Raw genomic sequence first — 20,285 nt, 5'->3', positions numbered from 1 at the left:
AGCATACCCCCATCAGATGCTAAGCAATGTTAGGTCAGGTTCATATTTGGATGAGAGGATGGCAGGCATAGAAATGAATCCTGCCTAAAACCCCAGAAAGCTACAGCCAAACAGAGTTTAAAATACTGGACTATGAACCAAGGCTATAAGGCAGTTGCTTCTGTCCTTTCATTGAAATGCTTACTGTTGAACCATAAAGGTATGTAGCCTCCCTGGTCCTAAAAAATCTTTGCACCAAGACAATATAATTTTAGCCATGGGCTGATGGTTCCTATAATGTATTGATCCCAGGTCTGGACATATGCTTTTTCTTCACCAGTAGAACAGCTGCCATATCCAGTATGCCAAGGTGGAAACCACATGAGTCCTATCTCTGGAGTGTGTGCTCAGCCAAATAAGGGGAGTTGAAACACAACCCATAAAAACTTCCCTAACATCTTTGGATACAATGTTATCACCCCAAAAGCCCAAACATTGCAAAGATGATGCTCTCATGCATCTCAAAAATAGAGAAGCTACCCACACTATGTTCCATCAATACATAATCACAATACCAACCAATCACCCCGAACACTAAAGGCAGGCAACCTGGGTGCACCGATACACTGTATGGGTGGTGTATCACTTGTGTGACTGTGTGGTCAGTCACACAGGGCATCCAAAGGGATGCAGAGGGAGGTAATTGGGTGGGCAGAGGGAGGTAGTTGTCAGTCTTGGGTGGTGTGTTCATGCAATGAGGCGCATGCATGGTGTGGAGACAAAACAAAACCAAAAAAGTAAAAGATGCAACTTGATGCTGCATGGTGTGGACTGCCCATGGCTGTTTGGCTGTCAAGACAGTGGGATTTCCAACCAATTTGGGGAAACCTGGTGTCACACAGCTTTTTTCATGTTCATCTGCTCACCCACTATGTCTTTAAATTTTCCTGAATAGACACCTGGCCACCAAAGAGAAAAAGTAATGTACTGATCCTGTCTGCTGTTTTGCTTGTTTATTGTTGGTTGTCTGTTTATATACTGTTTTAAATTGTCATTTATTTTAATATGTTTTATATTGTACATCGTTTAATTCTATTTTAATGGGGGGGTTGGGGGGATATGATATGTATACTTTTAATGTTGTAAGCCACCCAGGTTGCCTGAGTGCAGAAGGGCAGAATATAAATAAATTTTATTATTATTATTATTATTATCATTATTATTATTATTATTAAATTCTAACCCCGTAGTCGTCACTAGCTTGTCTTCTAAGAAATGTGTGGTTTGTGAGGATATGTCCTCCATGGTAGCCATTTTGTGAGAGAGCCCAGTAAGATTTCTGAAAATTCCAAATGTGTCCATAAACTCAAAAAGTTTGGCAATGGCTGCCTTTTACCACGGACAATTAAGAACTTTTATTTATATATGTGGAGTCATCTACACATACAAACTGGTGATGAATACAGGCTGAAGAGAATAAAATGGCCAAAAAAAAAGGTTAATGATGCTGTTCAAAACTGAAAGCACAAAGAGAGATGGAAAAAGGGAACAGTTTATGTTGAGACAGTACACAGCAGTGCTTTTATTTAACCTAAAGAGGAGGAAACATTCCCAATGGATCTCTGATGTCTCCTCTCGCTTCTCCGCTTTAAAACTGAAACTGTGGAAACCTGTGAAGCATGCATATAAATATTTTTATAATGCTGCATTAATCATGATTTTCAAGTATTCCTGGATAAATTTTCACATTCATTTTTACATTACATATGAATTTGCTTTTAATAGCTCAAAATCAAAATGTAACTATTGCTTTTGGAAGACTATGAAGATATATAAAAGAAGGTTTCATGGCCACTAGCCGATTGAAAATGTAATTAAAGGGAGGAAATTTTTTAATTTCCTGTTTCATTATTGGCCACAGAATATTAAATTCAACATTGCATGTCATCCTTTCTCCACCCTCCCTTTTTTTGGCATCAAACAGTATGCCAAATACCATAAAACTAATTGTCCAAATAAAAGGATGAGCTTTATATTTGAACAATATAAAGTCTTGGCTAGCTGGAATGCTTTTATATGAATTCACTTCACACTGGGGGACATAACACTGTTTTGGATAAGCAGCTTTCTGGATACTTGAACTTTCACTAGACTGAAGTCATACTTTGACAATTACATCAGATGCTCATCAGAAATCATGCTTAGATAATCTTCCCCCAGAATGTAGTTTCCCAATGTCTGCACCCTAATACAGAGAAAGATGCCAGAAAATGTTCCACTGAATTAAACCTTTAAATAACATTTCTTGCATCTCTGATCTTTTTGCTTTGGTTTGTTGCAAATGGCACTAAAAAAAGAAGAAATTACAATCCTGGACACACTGGCCCCAATCCAGTGCTTCTGTGTGTTTTGCACTCTATAAACAAACAAAAAATAACTCCAGTTTACTTTTTCCAGAGGCTCATTCACAACACACTGCAAACTGCTTTTTTAAATGGGAAATTATTATTGTTTCTATAGACTTACTACCAGTTTTCCTGAATGACCATCAACAGGTGATTGCTTTCCATAAACAATATGAGGTCCAAATTACTATACATACATACATACATACATGAGAAAAACAAAAAAGTATTCCTGAACACATGAAGAATCATAATTAACCTTTGATGACTGGAACAGAATCTACATTTTTAAAACTGGGCTTTCAACCCTCTTTCTCACTGGCTGATTGGGTAACCTGTTACAATAAATAAATAATGTGTGATATGGTACTGAGGATGGTAGAGGAGTGAAGGAGCCAACAGATGGTGATAAAGAGGGTGGCATTCTTTCCTTCAGCCAAATGAGCACTGCTTGCACACTCTTAATTCTTACTGATTTGATTGAAAATATGCATTATGTTAAGAATTATTAAGGCTTTACATACTATAAAATTAATGCTGTACTTCATAATTATAAAACAGTTTGAATACTCCCTCATATAGCACTACTTTTAACATTCATCTCTCCATTTGTATAAGAAACATTTGACCCCGTGATTGATTCTACATGTGTAATAATTCAGCGATCACAAAATACTTTTTCATTCTGTCATAATGGCCAAAGAATAAAAATATATACTGTGGAACCATCATTTCTCTGCTTTATATTTCTGGTAACAATAAAGAACATTCTTTGCAATCTCTCCAATTTTAGAAAGATGAATTTCTTATACAATCTTTTGTCTCCAAAACCTATATTCCAATTTTCAAGGCACATTTTAAGTCTGAATCAGTTCAATGTGTATTTTTGAATTGTTCTAGGAGAAAACTACTTGGTTCTCCTCCAAACTGAAGTACTCATTAAAGTGGAGTGCTCAATTCCAAAGCATTCCACACAATGAATAATAGCTTTATGGCAAGAGTTATGTAGTTTTCAATTCACAGGGGAAATAAGTTAAACCTTGTGATTATACAACGTGGAAACTTGTCCTCTACCCATCCTGAGAATATGTTTGTAGACTGCAGAAAGGCTGGACTACCTGTATTGCATAGTGAAAAATAATGTTTATAAGTAATCTACTCAACCATGGTCCATTCCATACGCTAGAATCTTGCCTGAAGAAAGCTCAGTTCCAGCACAATTTCTCAAATGCTTATCACAGCCATTTTCATTTGAAACAATTACTGTATATTAGAGCACAGGTTCCACAAGTTTGAACAATACTGTAAATATTTAACATCTCATCATACTGGTACTATGCATATAATTTATTTCTATATTTTTTTTCTTTACTTCTACTTTATTTGGCCCACTGGATTCAGCAGAGATTTACCGAATCAAGCCCCAGAGAGCCAGAGCCAAATTGTATAACAAGCTAAATTCTAACCAGAGCTGCATGCTCTGGTTTTAAGTGTCGTGTTCCTAACGACATCCAATCTGGTCTGATTTTGGAAACTGCTAAGCAGGGTCAGCCCTTGTTAGTACTTGGATGGGAGATCACCCATGAATAGCAGGTGCTGTAGGCTATATTTCAGGGGAAGGAACTGACCAAACCACGTCTGCATATTCCTTGGCTAAGAAAACCCTATGAAATTCATGGGGTCACCATAAGTCAACAGATTACTTGAAGGCACATCCACAAAGATGCTATGTCTCATCTAAAATATTATGTTGACTTTTACAGATCAGTAAGCCAGATTTTATTTATCTTACCTAAACTGGTAAAGTTACACATATTTATGAATTGTTAATAATGGGTGGTAGAAACAATCCAGAACAAGACAGATTGTGAACATGGTAGGTGTAGAAAATCCATATTGATCTTACTAAATAAAGGTCTAACTAGCTCCAGCAGCCATAAATAATGGCAGCTGACAAATTGCATCAGAGTGTCACCCCTCCCTGGTACTCAAGGGAGCCTGGTTTCAGTCTGTATGAGAAACTCCCTACCGCTAACAACACACACAAACAACATATGTAATGAGAAGAAACTGTATTCTCCCTCTATACAGCAGTATACACTACTCATTAATAGCTCCTTCTAGTGTGGCTCAACGGCCCGAGTATTCCACGTAGATGAGATGCTGCCTCTTAAACCCACAAGGAAAACATTTGCAAAAGAATACTTGTGCCTGTAAGAATACTGAGGCATCCCTCACATATCTCAGACAGACAATATAGTGCTGTTGATTTTTTTAAAAAAAGTTAATGCATTGATTTATTACTGACTTTTCAAAATATATAATCAAGAAGCCCCATCTTATAAAAACATTTTTATGTAATTATTTAGTAAGGTGTAAAATATAAATAAAGACTACAGATTTTGAAAGCTATTGGGTTGTTTACTCTCTCTCTCTCTCTCTCTCTCTCTCAAAGAACAGGAAATACTAGTGCAGCATATTTTGTCACGTGAGGTGGTGTCATAGCTAAACAATTCAGAACTTGCAAACAGAATATTTAAACCACAAAATTCCCTGCCAGTTTTGCAGAAGTAATGAGCTTCAGCTGTGGAAAGGTTTGCTCCACAAGCTACGTAATAAATCATTATCAGGGCAAACACTGCTCTTATGTTGTTCTTTTTCAGTACTGTTATTAACACCTCATGGGGCTTTTGCACAAATTATTTTACAAAATCGTTAGTTAAGTTTCTCATATTCAGGTAAAGTTCCTGTATTTGGGGGAGAAAAACTGAAAGCTATGCAATCAAAAATATGCATGTAGTCCTTTACACTTTCAGTTTAGTTAACTGTCTTGCTTGTTGTTAACTGTCATCAAGTAGACTGCAACTTATGGTGACCCTATGAATGAGAGACCTCCAAGTCACCCTCTCCTCAACAGCCCAGCTGAGGTCTTGCAGACGCAGGGCCATGGCTTCCTTGATTGAGTCTATCCATCTGCAATGCACTCTTCCACTTTTCCTACTGCTTTTAGTATGATACATTCAGGGTTCTAAGATCTTGTAGCACCTTTGAGACTAACTAAAGTTGGCAGCTTGAGCTTTTGTAGAGTTAAGCCTCGAAGGTGCTACAAGATCTCTCTACATACTGATTTTGCAGACTAACATGACTATAGCTTTGAATTCAGGGTTCTGGTTATACAGATGCGGTGATAAAACACAACCTTGCCTGACCTCTTTGTCAAATGGGAACCATTCCATTTCTCTGTATTCTGTCCTGACAGTAGCTTCTTGTCCTGAGTACAGGTTGCACAAAAGGGCAATCAGATGTTGTGGCACAACCATTTTAAAAAGAGTAATCCATAACTTTTCATGATCTCTAAACGATCAAAGGCTTTGCTAGAATCTATAAAGCACAGGCTGTTTTTGTTCTGAGTTTCTTTGGTTCGCTCCATTATCCAATGTATGTTTGCAATATGATCTCTAGTTCCTCTTCCTTTCCTGAGCTCAGCTTGGACCTGCTTTATTCTGCTTATCTCTGAAGTCCCAATTAATTAGGGGAAATAAAACAACACCCTATTACAAATTAATTTCTAGGGCAAAATATAAAATTATTGCTATGTCTAATCCAACATGTGTTTTGCAATATCAATTAATTTTTGTTAATGTGAGGTTATGCATCTTTTTTTAAAGTGTGCATTACATTAATACTGTATTAAACAAGATACTCACATGGCCCTGGTCATCCAGTTCATTGTTTGTAAGTTTCAGTTTGTCAAAGCTAATGACTTGCCTCATCCAAGTCTCTCCAGAGGCGGGTGAATCTGGGTGAATATATACCCGGGGAGGCACAGGCGAGTCAGCATTGCCAGCTACCATCCATTTGGAACTATGATAGACATACCTATAGGAGGAAACCCAAGAGATATGAGATTCATGTTAGAAATAATGTATTGGTATTGCTTAGTAACTGTAGCAAAACAAAAATGGATTATGCAATTTATATAAAAGCACATATTCCCCAAAGTAAGAAAGAGTCAGTCCCTTCTTGGCAATGTTACTTCCCTGTTTAAAGAGAAAATCATAGTTTCAAACAAATAGTTTGGCACAAACTATTTTTTAGTTGCCCTAGCCCACTGTTTCCTGAAACTGAAACATATATTGGGAAATGGACTTCAAAATGTTAGATTAAATATTCAAAGAAAATAAAAAAATATATAATGGAATGTTTAAAATCACCAAGAAACTATTTGAATAGAAAACTAAATTCTATGATGATGCTTTTTCAAAGGGCACTTATTAAAATTTCAGTGCAATTCAGATTTATCTCACAATTTTCCTCCTGTAAATACTATAGATCAACCCATTTTCTGTTCAAAACATTCTATGAAAAACTGAGCTAATGGATATATTTAGGAAATATATTTATACATCACAAAAACTGTGCAAGAGTGAGAAAAACAGTCTTAAAATTGCTGTCAAGTTTTTTTTGTTATATAATTTCAGATAAGTTAAGCTGAATCTGCACTGTAGAAATAACACAGTTTAACACTGCTTTAACATCTAAGGTTCAGTGCTTAATTCTGGGATTTGTATTTTTTTTCCTGGAGTTAAGATTAGCCTGAGTTCTGTAAGGAGCTGAATAGCCATCAGTGCCATAAGCATTTGCATTGAAAATAAGCTTGTTTTCTTGTAAGATGACACAGAAGCAAAACAAAATAAATGATGTGCTATAAAAATATGTATGCCTCAGACCCAAGCCCTGTATATGTACCTGTGCAAAAAAGGGATGTAAAATGGAACTTCCTACTTCACTTCAGTCAATGGTGAAACCACTGAGGCAGTGGAGGTCCATGTATGCATCTAAATTTATGGAACGGGGAGACCTATCTCATGGATAATTAAAATCTAATCTATTTGAATCTAACCATGTTTTAATGTTGAATGAGTCATTTATCATTTTTCTCTTTGCAAACTGCATTTAATTATTGTGCTATGGTTTAAGTATTTATTTCAAATCTCTTTTGGATAACTGTAAGATTAAATTATACCAAATGTTATTATCTGAATCAAGAAAAGCTTTGTCCTCAAGGAAAACAGGCTTCCTTGGCTCAGAAACTAGCAATGCAATCTTTGCATGCCTCTTCAGAAGTAATTCAGTGGAGCTAAGGCTGCACCCGCACAGCAGAAATAATCCAGTTTGATACTGCTGTAATTGCTGGGGCTCAATGCTATGAAATCCTGAGATTTGTAGTTTGGTGGGCCACCAGAGTTCTTGGATAATGAAGGCTGAATGTCTCACAAAACTGCAGTTCCCAGAATTCCATAGCATTGAACCATGGTAGTTAAAGTTATGTCAAGCTGGATTATTTCTGCAGTGTGGATGCAGCTTTAGGTAAGAGCGCCTCTGATTGCAATTGGAAAGTTATTTTCACAGCAGAAAGGCTCCTTCCATTCAAAGGAGAGGTTCTGGCTGAGGGGAAAGGCAAGGCAGTTTTCAATTATTTTTCCCTTCCCTCTATAGCGTATCCTCTCTAACATGGGCAGCTGTTCTGGAGGGTCCTGCAACACCCCTGAATAGATTTCTTGGAGGCACAAACTTCTTCTTCCTTCTATTGCCGGAAAGGGACATGGCGGAAAAACCTTCTCCATTTTGTTTAGTTTCTCTGGCATTACCATCCTAACCTTTGTTCGCATCAGTTGCAATTTTTTTATTTGTTCCTTCATGAAAATTTGTACACATTTAATGTAAGCATTTTTATAATGTATATATTTATTTACACAGATTTTTCAACTGTTCACTTTTCAGCTGTTGACATCTTTAAAACACCTGCATAATTTTGTGAGCACAAAACGTACCACGAGTTTCACAAATGTGTACATTTCTAAAGCAAGATAACTTTGTCCCACAATGAACCCTAAGTGCAAATTCCAAAATTTCAATGAGAATCTTAAATCAGTATGGAATTGTTTTTTCCACAGCAACTATTGCAGGAGAATCCCGTGAATAGAATTACATTCATGGAAATCATGATCCAATCAATGAACATAAAATGCAAAGCACACATCTTATGCAAGTCATATTCATTTCAAAAGGACTTAAAGGATTACTTTCAATATTTAGAAAGCTTTGTGCCACAGCTGAAGGAGTGAGAATCAATTGGCAGAAGGAAATTAATGAACTGTTTGATATCCATACATATAGAATGGCTGAGATGTATGACAAAAGTTATGTGCATGAATTATGAACATATAATTCACTGAAGCCAATGAACTGGGTAAAAAATCTTACATCATTTCAAAATTAAGATTAGTGTTAAAGAAATATATCATTGTTAAATTCAAAAATATGGCATTTACTACAGAACATATGTCTGTTCATGATGGGCAGAACACTCCCAAACATGTTACCTCAGGCATTCTACATATTCCCTAGGATATCCCTAGGATATCTATTTAAGGCTCCATTCTTAAATGCAGGGAACTGTTATCCAGTTCCCATTTGGACTCAAAGCAATAGCTTTTTAATTAGTTTGCCTGCACTCTGATCCAGCAGATGTAAGGTTCAGGTTATATGAATTGCATGACTGGGTTTCTGTATACAAACAAGACTGGAAATGGGAGGATAAGCATAAGGAAACTATCTTCCATATAGTTTGTGGCTCATTTTTTTTAAAAATGAAAGTCCAGGTATTACAAAATTGTTCTGATGCTGATTTTAATGAGACTCCTAATATATATGAATACAGGTCTTCTCCCACAGAACTGTTCGCCCATGCCTTCTTTAACACCACAGTAAATATACTTGGGAAAAGAGATTTGTGAGGTCTTAAATTGCTGAGAGCAGACACTGTGTTCCTGTTCTACAAATTCATGCCAGGAGTTCTTGTGGGAATACTTACTTAGAATGCATATAGCTCTGGCCAAATTCTATATGATCAATACCTTATGCTAAAATGTTTAAAAAGTGGTTTCTGATGACTGCTGGTCAGTTATTGAAAGCAACTGGGTAGAGAAAAATACCAATAAATAACTAAACAAAGCCATCCAAAGAGTTATTATATAGTTGTAAATATATTTATTTCACTAACATTTATATCTCACCTTCCCATAAAAATAAGCCCACATGGGTTAGCAACAAATAAAACCCACAGATGAAGAACAACATAACAAATATGAATTGAGATAAAAATCAAAACAACACCATACAAAATACAAAATTACCAGTTAGTTAAAATATCACAGATTAAAATCCAGGTCAAACTATAGATGAACAGAGAAGGCAGGTGGGCTCTAAATGCCAAAAGTCTGTTTTCAATGGAAAGGCTTTTGCAGGTGGGAGGGGAACCATAACTGAGGTAGAGAGTTCCAAGGTCTGATACGTCCCTTTCTCAAATTCCTGTTCAATCCACATTAGATGCTGATAACAAAGAGTGAAGGTCTTCTTATAAAATAATCAATATCTGAGCAGGTTCTCAACCTAAATTGTTTATGGTTTTATGGTCATGTCTAGCACTTTGCACTGTGCCCAGAAATCCAATTAGTGTAACAGTTATATTTACACGCTCCCAGGTCAATAGCCTGGCTATAACATTCTGAACCAGCTGGAGTTTCTGAACAGCTTTCAAATGCATCTCCTCCTATAGCATGTTCAAACAATCCAGGCAAAGTGAAAGTAACATTTGTGCCACCATGACCTGAGCAGAAAGGGCTCCTGGCTTCCACTGAAACCCTGGCATCCAGCTGCAAGCGTAAATCCTAGTTATCCTGAATACTTCCCAAACCATCAAACTGATTTTTCAGGGAGACCATATCCTATCTTCAAAAGGGCCAAATCCCTAACTTGGCCTGCTATTTGTCTTATCTGTATGAAAGATCAATTCATTCACCATCAAACAGTTCAATATTAATACAAGACAGTTTCCTTGTACTTTTATGGAAAGGAGAGTTAGAAATCAATGACACCAAACTCCAGACCCACAAACCATCTTCACCAGAAAATTCACGTAGATCATACATTCCATGTGTTGATGAAATACTGCCTCACTGGCCAGAATGGCTAGCACTAATGGGAATAGATTCATAAATCCAAAACTATCTGCACAGCCACAGGTTTCTCAGCCCTCGTATAGATGATAAACAAGCAAAAGAACAAAGTACAGGCCTGAGAGATACCATATGCCAATGGCCAAGATGTTCAATTTTGGTCTCCAAGCACCACTTTCTAGAATCAAGACTCTTAAAAGTACTGTACAAGAAACACAGCAAAAAGAGTGCCACCTAATACCATTGCAGCCAGGTACTCCAGATTAACAGTACAGAAAGCTGGTAAGAACTCCAACAAAACCAAATGAGATACATTGTTCCATGTCCAGCTTCCAGTGAAGGTCAACTACAGAGGTGACTTGAGCAGTTTCCTTCATGTAACCAGACCTGAAAACAGATACAGATTGGTCTAGAGGTTTGTATCATCCATAATAAACTGTTGTTAAGAAGCCATCACACGCACTTAGGCACCTTGCTTACGAACAGAGTGTTGGAGGCTGCTCAAAATTTTTGAGCATAGTAGATTCATGCAGAGAGAGCATTTTAAAAAAGAACAATGACACTGTGATCCCTTTTTAGGATCTGGTAGAGCCATCCCTCTGGTACAGAGGCATTAACCATTTTTCTCACCAACTCAGCCAGACTCCCTCTGCTAGATTTTCTGAGTCAGGAAGGATAAGCAGTGGTGTCACTATGGCTGGCATCACCCATTGCAGTAATTAATGGTGTCGCCTCCTCCCATACCACAGCACATAGAATCCTTAGTAATGTTTTTTGTACTAATGTTACTCATAAATTGTAATTCCCATGTATCACTGAATGTAATGGAAATAGTTGTGACATAAACAACTAGCAATTAAAATTATACCTTTAAATTACAATATCACATGTGCAGCCTAAATGTATTTACACGTACATAGTTTCACATGGTTAAAGTAAAAAAAATTGACAAGATGTGATTTTTTTTAAAGAATATGTTAAAATTGTGATTTTTTTTTTAAAAAAAATAACATTTTTTTAATTTAAAAATTTGGAGGCTTTACTTTCTCCTCCTACTGAGCCTTGCCCCAATTGCAGCATCTCTTCCACTGAGCTCCAGCATTTTAAAGAGATGCAGGCAAACACCGCAGTCATTTCTGCCAAAAGGCAGATGTTTTGGGAGCAGTGGTATCCACCTGGTACGACCTCACCTGCCCTAATGGTGCCCTTAAGAATAAGAGTCAGTCAATGGTTTTACTTCTCCAATGCGATTTTAGGCTGCATCAATAGAAGTATCGTATCTAGATCCAGGGAAGTAATAGTGCCACTGTATTCTGCTTTGGTCAGGCCCCACCTGGAATATTGTGTCCAGTTCTGGGTGCCACAATTCAAAAAGGACATTGAGAAACTGGAGCGTGTCCAAAGTAGGGCGACTAAAATGGTGAAAGGTCTGGAAACCATGCCCTATGAGGAACGACTCAGGGAGCTGGGTATGTTTAGCCTGGAGAAGAGAAGGTTAAGAGGTGATATGATAGCCCTATTTAAATACTTGAAGGGATGTCATATTGAGGAGGGAGCAAGCTTGTTTTCTGCTGCTCCAGAGACTAGGACCCGGAGCAATGGATGTAAGCTGCAGGAAAAGAGATTCCACCTCAACATTAGGAGGAACTTCCTGACAGTAAGGGCTGTTCGACAGTGGAACACACTTCCTCGGAGTGTAGTGGAGTCTCCCTCCTTGGAGGTCTTCAAACGGAGGCTGGATGGCCATCTGTCGGCGATGCTTTGATCTGGATTTTCTGCATGGCAGGGGGTTGGACTGGATGGCCCTTGTGGTCTCTTCCAACTCTATGATTCTATGATTCTATGATTCTATGAATTCTGTCCACCTCCTTGGGCTCTATAATTTGAGAAGTTTCACTCACAACTGTATAAACCAGTACAGAAGGTACCAAAACTACTAATGAGTATGATATGGTATCCTAGTCAGACTAGATATGAGTGTGGCTTTATCTGCAAACAGTCTTGCAAACAAGCTGATCTCAACAAGCTCTCAAGAAGTCCTCATTACTCAGTCTGTGGACACAGATGTAACAGGCCCATGACCAAACACTCTGTACAATAACAATAGCTGAAAATCAACTTTTCTGTTATCAACACTACCATGGAGCAGGCTCTTAAAGGGGGTTCTAGTTCACACTTGGCAGCCTTGTCCTGAGTGTTCTGCCATAATTGCTTTATCTGTCATCCCATTCATTCATCACCTGAAGGCCCCTAGAAAGCCAGAGAACTCATTTGGATCTATGAACTAAGGGAGGACACTTGAGAGTGACCCTACGCCACTTCTCATTCCATAAATCAATGACAGCAAAATTGCTGAAAATTCCAGATCACCATCATCTCATCCATTACCAAAACAAAAACAAAAACAAAAAAACAGCATGCTCCCTTGGGCCAAAAATGTCTTGCAAATGAAGCTGTGAAAACCTAAGCTCTGGCCACGTAGTGAAGAGTTCCAAGTCTCCCAGTAACACAACTTTGGAAAACCCCAGTATCACAGTCAAGACCATTCAACTAGTTTAGGAAGGAAGAACGATGGATATCAACAAACTCTGTATTTTCTCAGGCACCTAATTAAGGAAGACACACTCAAAACTGGATATCAGTGCTACTAGATGGGGTACATAGCAACCCCATTTCACCTCCTTCTTTGAAGACTTAAGTGCTAGTGATACACAGAGAACTCAAGAAGATAACACTGAGAGACACTCAGTCCAAGGGCTTCATCCTATCAAGTCTCTAAAATACAGGATGGCTTTCTGATAGACGATCAAATCACAATTGGCTGTTCCTCTTACATTAAGTGACCTGCCATTCAAAATCAGAATCTTAAACTTATTGTGACTCCCACCAACCAAGGAAACTCAGAGTCCCATTGGTAGATAGAGGGTCTCAATATAAGGGGAAGGACAGCAAATACACTCCTTTCACTGTAATAGCCTGGCCAACTCCCACTGTCATATCTTCCAGGATTCTTGATCAGTGGAACAGCTGTGTTTCTATTATACCCATCTCTTGTATGGCACCAAAGCATATCTCTCCTGGAGCAAAACCTATGCAATAACAGACCCATCTTGAAATAATTCAAGACTGTTGGATGGAGTTATACTTCAGCATGGAAATTGTATTTTTATATTTATTTATTCATGTATAACAGTCATATGCAAAGACCTGATGGAACAGGGACAATATTCACTCATGGAGCATCTACAGAATAGGCACAATATTCACTCACAGTGCTGTCCTTTAACCTTGGAAATACCAGCTAACACAGTATAGGCCACAAAGAGTCCAAACTTATCTTACTGGTTTCAAAAATATGCTGCTTATGTGATGGGGGCGCAGAATAATTTCAGTATCGTAGAATGTGTTCGGTTATATGAGCCAAATGTATAAAACAGAGTTTGGGGTCTTTTAATACTCTCATGTGCTTGGCATAAAGCACTTACTTTTTAAAACAGTGGGATGAAGATAGGAATCTAGAAGGGAGTTAAGCACAACCTTCTGTTAATTTCCAAACTAGACAATTTTTCCTCCATTATAAATTTTATATAGTTTAGATACTATACCTGTATCTTTTGTTGTCCACCGGGACGATATCCATGGCAATGTAATATTGCTGATGAGGGTCCAAGCCTGAAATTTTCACTCTCATTGCAGGAAACATCCGTCTGAACACAAAAAAGAGCATTTAATAAATAATAATAACAACAATAATAATAACAACAGGCTTGAATACAGAAGTGGGACACATTTCTGGAATCACACTCGACCCTTTCTTTGCTTAAAATTATCTCTAAGATGTGTTTTTTTTCTTTTTAGATCTATTTAGGTAGCTCACAAAACACTATTCACAAAACAATACTATTCTGTATATCCAGATTTTACACGCGCTTTATTACTCCTTTCATTTTGTAGACCTTTTCTTTGCTAAATGTTTTGTATATTTTTGGAAAGTCCTCCGAAGTACAAACTTTTCCACATAATTCCAATACAGATGTCTGTCAAGAAACCATATTCATTTTGATACTTTAACAGGTTTAAATGCATTCTAAAGTCTTTAGACAGCCACATATGTCAGTCACAAAGAACAAGGATTTTCGGATACTGGCACTTTGATCCAAACACATTTCCTCCAAAGGAAGTCCCCTCAAAGGCAGCAAAACAGTCTCCTGAGTTGCCAGTCTGAATCAAGAGATGGTTGCACTGCTTACAATGCACTTTCTCTTGCTCTCTCGCTCTCCCACCCTCTTCCTCCTTCCCTCCCATATATATTAAAGAATTCCCCATGAAGATGACAATTCTAGGCTGCATATTTAGAAGCAAAGCATATGAAAACAAAAGGAATTTATTTCTGCATAAATGTACTGTAGTTTTAGTATGGGGCGGTAAATAAAAGTCACATCTTATACTCTTAAAACAATAGGCAAAATTAGCAACATAATGTGCAATTCTAGAAATGTTTGCTCATGAGTAAATCCCGTTATGTATGTAAAGGCCTGCAACCTTTTTAAATAAACTATTGTTAAGCAAGTGACAAGGCCTCCTGTTCAGGACACACAAAAGTGGAGTTAAAGAATATAGACCAGATTCTCTTCAAGTGGGCTCAGCTCAAAGTGTTGCTTTACAACCAAAAGCCATGGGCCTACATTTAGTTCTTAGTCATAAATTAATCAGTGGAACTTACAGAATAATATTTAATAATATGTATTTGTTTATTTATACCCGCTCTTTAGCCAAAAGGCTATCAGAGCGACTTACAAATTGTTAATTAGAAGTGCTGACTTACCAAGTCCCTATGGATTTAATGGGACTACTCTAGTTGGAACTTCATACAGAAAAATCCCCTTCATTTATAGTTCTTATCACATTTTATTATGAGGAGGAAACAAATTCAGAGCTGTATTAATGCAAATGGACTCCCAGGCAATTCTTGCTAGGGCCTAACCAAAGGAGATCTAGTTTATTTTCAAATTAGCATGTACAATCTCTATCTCTTGTCTCCTTTCAAGAGATTTATACAAAAGACATGGTAAAGGGAACATGGAAATCTATTTTCTTAGATATTTTTTATGTCACTCCTTGCTTGCAATATCAGACTTAGAAAGAAAGGGAATTATTGGCATCATTACTAACTAAAGAAGAGGTTAAAACTGGCTGCGGCTAACTAGTTCTTGCTGTTATTTCAATGCACCTGTAAGATTTAAAAAAGAGAGAAAATGTTTGACAGGACAACTTTCAAGACAAATGTTGCCTTGTGCTGTTTAAGACTGCACTTCAATCATTAATAAAGCCCCTCTGAAAATGTAGAAGGTAGCATATGGATTCAATAAAATCTGTTTCTGTAATTTCTAATAAGTTCAGATACTTTTATACTATGCAGGTTTTGACCATGTGTATCCTTCAGAGGAAGGGAAGGAAAAAGGTTCTCTTTAGAAGAAAGTACCATTTATATCCCTTGACATAATGAACAGGAAGCCTAGAATTTCACATATTTCCATATCATCTTCAGTTTTATTTTATTTTAATTTTTTTGCAGCCTACCCAGCTTTATAAATCAATCTGTTGAAATCGGCGTGACATACTTGTGGATTTGGGACTTTAACCATCTTCTTTAAATATTTACTAGAAATTACAGGTCATTTAAATAGCCAGCTTTGGCAACTTGTCCGTAATTAAAATGGCTGAGGAAACTATACTATGAGAGAATGTGATACAAAAATCTCAGAAGCAAAATGGAAGGACAAATCAGAATCAATATAATATATATCATCAATATATATATATATGTCCCATATTATACTTAATGTTAATTCCTTAGATAGTTTGATCACTTTCATCTTAAACGAACTAAGTAGATCAGATTGCAGCTTAAACACACTGGATTGGAAAGAGAAATGGACTTTCTTGGAATCATCAGCGAAATCAGTGTTGTCTAGTTTAAAACCAGCATATCTAAACTTGGGTCCAAAACACACTGCAGAAATAATCCGGTTTGAGACCGCTTTAACTGTTGTGGCTGAGTGCTAGGGAATCCTGGGAATTGTAGCTTCTTGTGGCACCAGAGCTCTCTCTGACAGAGAGGAATAAATCTCGCAAAACTACAGCTCCCAGGATTGCCTAGCATTGAGCCAGGGCAGTTAAAGCGGTCTCAAAGTGGGTTACTTCTGCAGTGTGTTTTTGGACCTTGGTGCACTATTCCTGGAGTAAAAGAAAAACTCATGGGACAAATGCCACACAATTCCACTTTCAGGAATGCATTTGTTCCCAACGCCTTTGAAAGTATACTTCATTAAGTAAATGACATTTCCAAATGATTAAAAAAAGAGAACGGCCAAAAGCTGGCAATTACATTAATTAAAAGCCCCTGGGCGATGATGAATGAGGTCCATTTAGCATCGCTTCCTCCGTCGGAAGGGGAGCGACTGGAGCTGAACTCCTCATTTCACCAAATTCCGGGGGGCAAAATGCGTGCAAGCTACTGTCTAGATGTGTTTCCCGAACTTTAGGTCCTCCTCCAGGTGTTCTGGACTTCAGCTCCCAGAAGCCCCAGCCAGTTTGGCCCACGGTCGGAAATCCTGGGAGGTGAAGTCCAAAACACCTGGAAGACCAGAACTTGACATTTGACGGGGCAGCGGAACACCTTTGAAACGATGAGATTTGATAGGCAAAGGGGGAAAGAAGGATGTGTCGGCATTGCAGAAATAACGGAGTTTGGCACTGCTTTAAAGTGCTATGGAATTCTGGGAAGGGTAGTTTGTTGTGGCAGCTCTGGAGCAGCTCTGCACTTTAAAGCAGTGCCAAACTACGTTATTTCTGCAATGCGGATGCTGAGCCGTGACTCGGGGCTCCTTTGGGGCAGTTACCTTCCCGCTTTGGTGATGATCATCTCGGTGCCGATTTCGTGGAAGCGCTTCCAGAGTTCGGCGCCTTGGAGGTCCACGCGGGGCACCGGCGGAGCCAGGAGGGGAGACGCCGGCCGGGAGGGAGCGGGCTTGGACGGAACCCCTCCGCCTCCGGGAGACAACGGGGGAGAGGTGGCGCTCAGGAAAGCCTCCTCCTCACAGCCACCTGAAGGTCGGAGGGAGAGAAAGGAAGGGAAGGGGAAGGAAGGAAGGAAGGAAGGAAGGAAGGAAAGAGGAAGGAAGGAAGGAAGGAAGGAAGGAAGGAAGGAAAAAGGAAGGAAGGAAAGAGAAGGAAAGAAGGGAGGAAAGATAGAAGGAAAGAAGGGAGGGAGGGAAGAACAGAAGAAAAGAAAGAAAGAGGGAGGGAGGAAGGAAGGAAGGAAAGAAAGAAAGAAAGAAGGAAGGAAGGAAGGAAAGAAAGAAAGAAAGAGGAAGGAAGGAAGGAAGGAAAGAAGGAAAGAAAGAAAGAAAAACAGAAAGAAAGAGGGAAAGAATAAAGGAAGGAAGGAAGGAAAGAAAGAGGAAGGAAGGAAGGAAGGAAGGAAGGAAGGAAGGAAGGAAGGAGAGAGGAGGGAGGGGAGGAAGGAAGGAAGGGAAGGAGAGTAGTGGCGGCGTTATTAGGCAACCAATAAACCTCCCCAAAGGCGCCAAGTCCCGACCAGCCAGATGCCTCAGCGCTCGCCCTGACTGCCGCCCGCCTCCCCAAACTTTAGGAAGGCGGGAAAAACACTAAACTACTAAGCCACCCAAAACCCTTCTTCCACGCAATAAGAGGGGGCTTCTTGTTGTTGTTATGTGCCTTATGGATGGTTCTAGGCTGCATCCACACTGGAGAAATAATTCGGTTTGGCACCGCTTTAGCTCTTTGCTATGGAATTCTGGGAGTAGGAGTTTGTTGTGGGCCCAGAGCGGAGTAAAGAGCCAGATAACAAGCTAAACCGGCGCCAAAAGGTGAAACTTCGGTGGCGTGAGGCCTTCAGGACAAATAGAGGACGCAGCCAAATAAGAGCTGCAAGCCCTGTGAAGTCGAAGGCTTCCATGGCAGGCGTCCATAGGCTTTTTGTGTGTGAAAGATTTCCCTGAAGATGCCAGCCACAGATGCTGGAGAAACGTCCGGAAGAAACTCTTCTCGGACACGGCCACAGAGCCCGAAAAACCCCCACAAAAAGCTATAGCTCAAAACATCCATTCGCAATGTAAAATAAACCATGCTTCTGGGGGATGATGAAGCGCAAAATGGAGGACGTTTTGACCTTCGTCCTGGACAGCAGGCTTGAAATGGAGGACAGGTCCTACAAAAGGAGGACCTCTGGGCACTTTCCCCCGGGACCCTTTAATAAATAAATATTGATTGGTTTTTGGCGGGACGGGTGTTGATCAGAATAACATCTAGACCGGAGGGGACTGAAGCAAAAGGAGGGCTGAGGAGAGTGTCAAAAAGTTCCCTCAAGCAGTGGTTCCAAAACTTTGGTCCCCGAAGATAACATTGGACTGCAGCTCCCCGAAACCCCAGCCAGTCTGGGCAGTAGTCAGGAATTCTGGGAACTGAAGTCCAAAATATCTGGAGGACCAAAGGCTCAGAGAGGAAAGGCCAAGTTTTGGGGCTGGCACTACTGTCACCCTCTGAGCTCTTCCTTTGTGAAAGGTCGCATATTTAGGCTTGCCCTGGCCATCTAGGAATGGCTATGAGGGCGGGGGGGTGAAGAAGGGGGGGGGGGGGGGGGAATCAACTCATCTGAAATGTGTTGGAGAAAAGTCCTATGGAGATCCTGGACTGCCGAAAAGACCAGTAAATGAATGTTAAAGCAAACTGAGCCAGAACTCTCCCTAGAAGCCAAAGAGGCTACACTGAGGTTGTGGTCATCTGGGCACCTCATGAGAAGAAAGGACCCTGGGCCTTTGGTTATTTGCTGGGGGTTTTCTTGTTGTTGTTGATTTCATTTGTATGCCACGTTTCTCCCAGAAGGGACCCAGGAACCCCCTGTGGATACCACAGTCCGTGGATACTCAAGTCCCATGAAATACAATGGCAGAGTAAAAGGGTGTGTCCCTTTATATAAAATGACAAAATGAAGGGTTGCGGGGCGTTTTTCTGGGGAATATTTGATGCTTGAATCAGTGAAGCAAGACTCGGTGGATAGGGAGGCCCATTGTATAATGCCCGGGGAAAGGCAAACCAACCCCTTCTGAAGAAACTTGCCAAGAAACCCCTTAGGGTCGGCCGTAAGTGGTCAAAAATGAAGCAGACAACAAACACAACGACAAAGTGGAGGGCAACAAGAAAAGAGGGGAAAGTGCAATGGAGATGGAGAGAGTCAAGCCAAGGAAGCCAGGGGCTGGCTGAGGAGAGGAGGGCTTTGGGGAGTTTCTCATCCAAGGGGTCACCATTGAAGGCCTTTAACCTCCACAAAAGGCAGGAAAGGAGCTTCTCTTTTTCAGTTCCTCCTTTCCAGGGGGACCAGGCTTGTCCTCCTTTCCCCGGACTGTGGCCTCCATTTCAAGCCTTCCGCCCAGGAGGAATTCCAAAAGGGCCTCCATTTGGAGCAGGGTAAAGAAACCTGCCTTTCTAGTATATGAGTGTTTGGGGCTTTGGTTTGGGAATGGCCTCGGTTTTTTTTTTTCAGTGCCCTACATTTTGGGGTGCCTTGTCCTCCTCTGAGGCGAGGACCTCTGGTCACCCTTCTCCTTTCAGACCTCAGATAGGAAGCCTCTCCAGGATCCAGCTGCCAGGCTCTCCTTTTGAAGGACATTTTATATGTGTGTGTCTGGAAAATATGTGGGGTATAATTACGAGATAAATAAATATAGACATCTTATAGCGGTGTGTCTATCTATCTATCTATCTATCTATCTATCTATCTATCTATCTATCTATCTAAGAGGCATACATACATACATACAATATACGTCCCTCAGTATAAGCGTGTGTGTGTGTGTGT

General features: G+C 39.6%; 1 protein-coding gene across 1 annotated transcript in view; it reads right to left on the bottom strand.

The window, feature by feature from the left end:
* LOC121917373 (T-box transcription factor TBX18-like) overlaps positions 1-20,285 on the bottom strand; it is a 48,636-nt gene that overhangs the window by 23,612 nt on the left and 4,739 nt on the right. The window contains exons 2-4 of the mRNA XM_042443293.1: positions 17,308-17,512; positions 14,011-14,112; positions 6,092-6,263 (exon numbers count right to left, since the gene is read on the bottom strand). Of these exons, the coding sequence (XP_042299227.1) occupies positions 6,092-6,263; positions 14,011-14,112; positions 17,308-17,512 (479 nt within the window). The remainder of the gene's footprint in view (positions 1-6,091; positions 6,264-14,010; positions 14,113-17,307; positions 17,513-20,285) is intronic.

This window comes from Sceloporus undulatus, unplaced genomic scaffold (genome assembly GCF_019175285.1).
Source record: "Sceloporus undulatus isolate JIND9_A2432 ecotype Alabama unplaced genomic scaffold, SceUnd_v1.1 scaffold_16, whole genome shotgun sequence".
Classification (NCBI taxonomy): Eukaryota; Metazoa; Chordata; class Lepidosauria; order Squamata; family Phrynosomatidae; genus Sceloporus; species Sceloporus undulatus.
This window is presented reverse-complemented; position numbering and strand designations above follow the sequence as displayed.